The 5,000-nt window shown below is 42.3% G+C and overlaps 1 protein-coding gene across 1 annotated transcript in view; it reads right to left on the reverse strand.

The window, feature by feature from the left end:
- Nucleotides 1-4,305: 4,305 nt before the first annotated feature.
- LOC129407925 (plancitoxin-1-like) overlaps nucleotides 4,306-5,000 on the reverse strand; it is a 1,517-nt gene continuing 822 nt past the window's right edge. Inside the window, exon 3 of the mRNA XM_055150571.1 lies at nucleotides 4,306-4,786. Coding sequence (XP_055006546.1) covers nucleotides 4,395-4,786 — 392 coding nt within the window. The 3' untranslated portion in view covers nucleotides 4,306-4,394. The remainder of the gene's footprint in view (nucleotides 4,787-5,000) is intronic.

Genomic DNA, 5,000 nt, shown 5'->3' on the forward strand with positions numbered 1-5,000 from the left:
AGGAGTCCTGTCGGGCCTTGTTGACTCCTGAGACTCCTGAGGCTCCTGAGGCTCCTGAGGCTCCTGAGGCTCCTGAGACTCCTGAGCTCCTGAGGCTCCTGAGGCTCCTGAGGCTCCTGAGGCTCCTGAGGCTCCTGAGGCTCCTGAGGCTCCTGAGACTCCTGAGGCTCCTGAGGCTCCTGAGGCTCCTGAGGCTCCTGAGGCTCCTGAGCTCCTGAGACTCCTGAGGCTCCTAAGACTCCTGAGACTCAGGAGGGGAGGCAGTGCTTCAGCTGTTTACAGATTAAACTCTACTGTGTAAAGTGAACAGTGCAGGTCAGGAGCTGTCGTCCTCGACTGGAGATGTTGAGCAGTGGAAGGAATAATCTGAGGATCTCTTCAGTCCCAACGTCACGTCTCTGACGAGGAAACAGAAGCTGAGGACTCGGAGGTGGACTCACACATCACTGTGACTGAAGCCACAGAGAAGGATGGTAATGTCCTCAGTGACCGAGTGATGAGTGAGTCACAAATAATCACTGCACTACCTTTGGCCAAAAATAGAAACATTTCAATATATTAGATTTTTAACATTCATGGAAAGGTTTCATTAGTTTACACAGTGATTTTAAATCATTATAGTTCAGACTTTTGTCTTTACTTTGTGAATGATCATTTCTATAAGTGATAATCAGATGAAGTGCATTTGTGTCAATCACTGTGAGCTCCCAGATGTTTGCAGATGGACAAACTCTTTGAAATAACACAGGTAATAATGGAACAAGAGTCCAACACGTGTAACAAACCCAACCCTGAACAGCGTTAGAAAAAAGATCTTCACAAACCTGTTTGAGATGAAACTGAAGGTGAGTCTCTGTCCACACGGCTCCAAAACACCTCCTTTAAAACACAAAACAACCAAAAATCTGACAAAAAAACTATCGATAAAGTGCCGCCAGTTTAAGACAACGGGAAAACTCAAATACATCAGCCTGTTTGTTTCTTAAAATATCAAATTTAACCCGATAAATTGCAAATACAAACTTACACAAAAACTACATCAATTGTTTGTGCTTCATTTGTGCTGCAAAAAGTTTCATTTGAGCTGTTTTAGTTTTGGAGATAATAATGATTAAGTTCAAACTGGGGTCACCAGCCTCCAGGAAACTTCAAAATGCTCTAAAACGACACAAAATGGAGTCAATCGTTTGTGTTTCGTTTGTGCTGCACAAAGTTCAGTTTGTGTGATTCTGGTTCTTAACAGGCAGTTTGCAGTTTGGGGCCCTCACTATAAGACACAGTTTTATTGTTTTGTATTGTTTTTTTTTATATATTTTTGAATATTTATTGTCTTTTCTTGAGACACGCACATATTTATTTGAGTTAAGCTGGACTGGAAACTCGTCTTATTACTTACGTCGCTTCTACTAGAAAAACAAGAGCTGAAACTAGTTTTACTTTTTGCCAGTACAATTTCATTTTTGTTTCCATCCATTATATATGATTATGATTTCACTCTGATTCTGTTCAAATCAGGGTCACGTCGACTCGTCCGTCCTGATGTTTTGGGGGATGATTCAGATTCAGATTCAGAAAACTTTATTGATCCCATAAGGCAATTCATTAGCAGCATCTCAGAGCAGTTCTCACTTCTCACACAAACAAACACACACAAACACAAACACACACAAACACAGTGAGTGTGTCACATGTTCATCAGTGTCCTGGTTATTCTCCATGTCCCGGTTCTGTCAGTGTTCGTGTTACTGTGTTTACATGTTCACTGAGAAACCGGGACACTCATATCCACGTGGACATGATCAAATGGAGTGTCCCGGTTTCTTGACATAATCTTACAAATGCACAAGCGCAAAAATGAACTTAAATCAATTTCATAAACCAGGAAAAATACAAACCGTGAGCTCCTTTAGCATAAGAAGCTAAGGAGCTACGAGATCTCCCACAATCCACTGCACACATCAAACCAACAAACAACAAATAAACTCAACTTTACAACATATAAACCATAAACACTATAGACACATCAGCCCGTTTGATCAGATCATTCAGCTCTGATCACATTTGTTTATGTTTTACAGAAACGAAACTTAAGACCGTTTGGCTAATTAGCATAAACTGTTAGCGGCGATAAAAACAACTGCTCCTTGTGTCGCTGATGTGATCAGTTTCTTTTGGACTAAATGACTCGACTCTGTGGATTATGTGTGTTATTTCTGTGACAGAAGAGGTGCTGATGATGGTGAGTCTGTGTTCTGTGTGTGTGTTGTACAGGAGATAGTTCATGTTTTAGATTTTCAGCGTCACACGAGTGCAGGTCGTGCGAGTGCAGGTCGTACGAGTGCAGGTCGTACGAGTGCAGGTCGTACGAGTGCAGATTGTACATGTGCAGGTTTAGTGCAGCTCTTTATTTTACAGTCATTTCACTCGTTTTGTCAATTTATTTATGTCTCTACTGTTGTGGTGAAAGGCTGGAAAGTGTCTTTTGGACACATGTGACTCAACTTTATGTTGCAGTAACCGGGACACTGTGTTTACATGACACAAGTATCACAGTTACTATCGGAATAAACCAGCTACAGTATCTCGGTTTCTAATAACCAGGACACTGTGTTTACATGCACCATCAAGAAACCAGGACACTCAAAAAAGCCGATCATAACCGGGTTATTGATGTTCATGTAAACACACTCAGTGTGTCAGTCCATCGCCGTCCCCCAGTGGAACTCAATAATAAACTACAAATTACAGTGTAAAACTTTCAGAAAACTGAACCCTTAGAATTTAACAGCTTCATCACACAGGGCACACAAAAGAATTAGAGAACCAGTTGGTCGTTTGTATCGGAGCATAAAACCGACGCCCTGAAGGCATCAGGATAAAATCAGGAGCCAGAGGATGGACGGGCTGATCCTGGAGACACTTGATGTTTTGTCGGATGTTTTAATAGTTCAAATAGTTTTGACAATCAGATTTGATCTTGATGGTGTTTTCTTGTTTAAAAGTAAAACTATTCTCATTTAATGTCATATTGAGATATAATCTAATTGCTCTGAGGACTTGGTCATTAGTGGCTCTCAGGGCAATTGGTTTGGGGCCCCTCCAGGTTTGGGGCCCTAAGCAGCCGCCTGCTGTTGCCTAATAGCGCCGCCTCTGGTTCTTTAAAATATGAACAGTTTTATTTTGGTCGATGACGTCGTCCAGCCCCTCAAAATGTGAAACAAACTTAAAACAACAGAAAATCAAACCAAACGTTTGTATTTGGTTTGTTACAGTTTTCATTTGTGTGAGTTTATTTCTACAGACTTTTCCACAGCCTCAGGTCGTTTCTCTTCACTCGTGTTTAACATTTTGAGGAGCTGGATGACGTCGACCAAAATAAAACTGTTCATTTCTAAAGAACCAGAATCACACAAACTAAAAGAAACACAAACGACCGACTCCATTTTGTGTCGTTTTATTTCATTGTGAAGTTTCCTGGAGCTGCTGACCCCAAATTAACCTATAAAAGAATCAATAATATCTCCAAAACTAAAACAGCACAAACAAAACTTTTTGCATCACAAATGAAGCACAAACGATTGACGTAGTTTTCTTCATGTTACACTTATTTTAGAAGCACTTCAGTCCTTTTTTGGTTGCAAGCTCCACAAATAGAAAAGGATTTGTTTTATTCCTTTATGTAACTGATGTGTGTGACCAGCAGATGGAGCCGTAGACCCGAGACAAGGTCCACCAATGAAACGATGTAAAAAGGCTGTTTGTCAAAATGTTAAAAATAAAAAGTTGGACGTGATTGTGCCGGTCGCCTTCACCCGTCGCTGCTGCTCTTTAAATATGATTCAAATCACATGTAGAAAAAGTCAAAGTCAAACTTCACTCATTTCAGAAAATCAAACCCACATGTGACACAGACTCATGGCACATAGGTCCTGTTCACACACACTCAGTGTGTAAGTGCGCCCCTCTGTGGCTCAACAGGGTAGAACAAGGAACAACTAAAACAATCATATAAACAGACTAACTGGACTCTGGACTGACTTTTATACAGGTGAAGTTTTCTGCACATTTCTAAAGAGTTTAACACGTTGTCAGTGACGTTCACCTGCAGATCTCTGTTCAGTCCTGATTTACTCCTGACAGTGATTTTGTCGAGGACAGAGACGATTCAGTTTGATCAGTTCACAGACGTTAGTGTTACTCATAGTTAAGCTCCAGATTTCTCAATGTTTGCACTTTTTTCTTTTGTGCAGTTTCTTTTTATTTCTGAATTGATGCTCAAATAAATAAAGACAGAAGAGTCGTGTTTGTAATTTATATTTTATTATTGATCTTTTTTCTGTGTAACATGGTGTAATTAACTTGATTCAAACCTACAGCCCTGCACCTGTTTCTGCTCATTTACCAAACGTATCAGAGCTGGTACAAGGAGCTGGACGTTTGCGACACGGAAGTTTCCCGGTTGCAAACCCTTTGAATAAACCGTTGACTCGTGCGTCGTTGATGCACAGAGCTCCTCCCCAGCGCTCGTACTGCGTCGGGGAGCGGTTCACGTCTCCGAAACAGGTCCAGGTGACGGCGGGAGCTGTGGTCACGGCCCATTTGGAGTGGTCCTTCCTGGTGGGCCACGACCCCAGGGTGATGCGCCCCGTGCTGATCTGCTCCACGTTCATCACCCATTTTTCGTCGAGGTCACAGAAGCTCTCGTCTCTCTGTGGCTGACAGCCCCACGTCTGAGCGTCCAGGTCACTGCCCAAAGCAGCGGCCAGTTTCACGTACAGGTCCCCGTCTGAAAAAAGACAGAGTCATAAACTCTGAGAAACACAGATTCTACCAACTAGAGCAGCGGCTTTCAAAAGGTGAGGTCCACCTCCTCTAGGAGGCGCCAAAGAGCCACTGGGGAGATGTGACACCCGCAGACTAAACCAGGACTAAACCAGGACTAAACCAGGACTAAACCAGGACTAAACCAGAACTAAACTAAACCAGGACTAAACCAGGAC

The sequence above is a fragment of the Boleophthalmus pectinirostris genome, unplaced genomic scaffold (genome assembly GCF_026225935.1).
Source record: "Boleophthalmus pectinirostris isolate CB_2022bp ecotype Guang Dong unplaced genomic scaffold, ASM2622593v1 HiC_scaffold_1, whole genome shotgun sequence".
Lineage (NCBI taxonomy): Eukaryota > Metazoa > Chordata > Actinopteri > Gobiiformes > Gobiidae > Boleophthalmus > Boleophthalmus pectinirostris.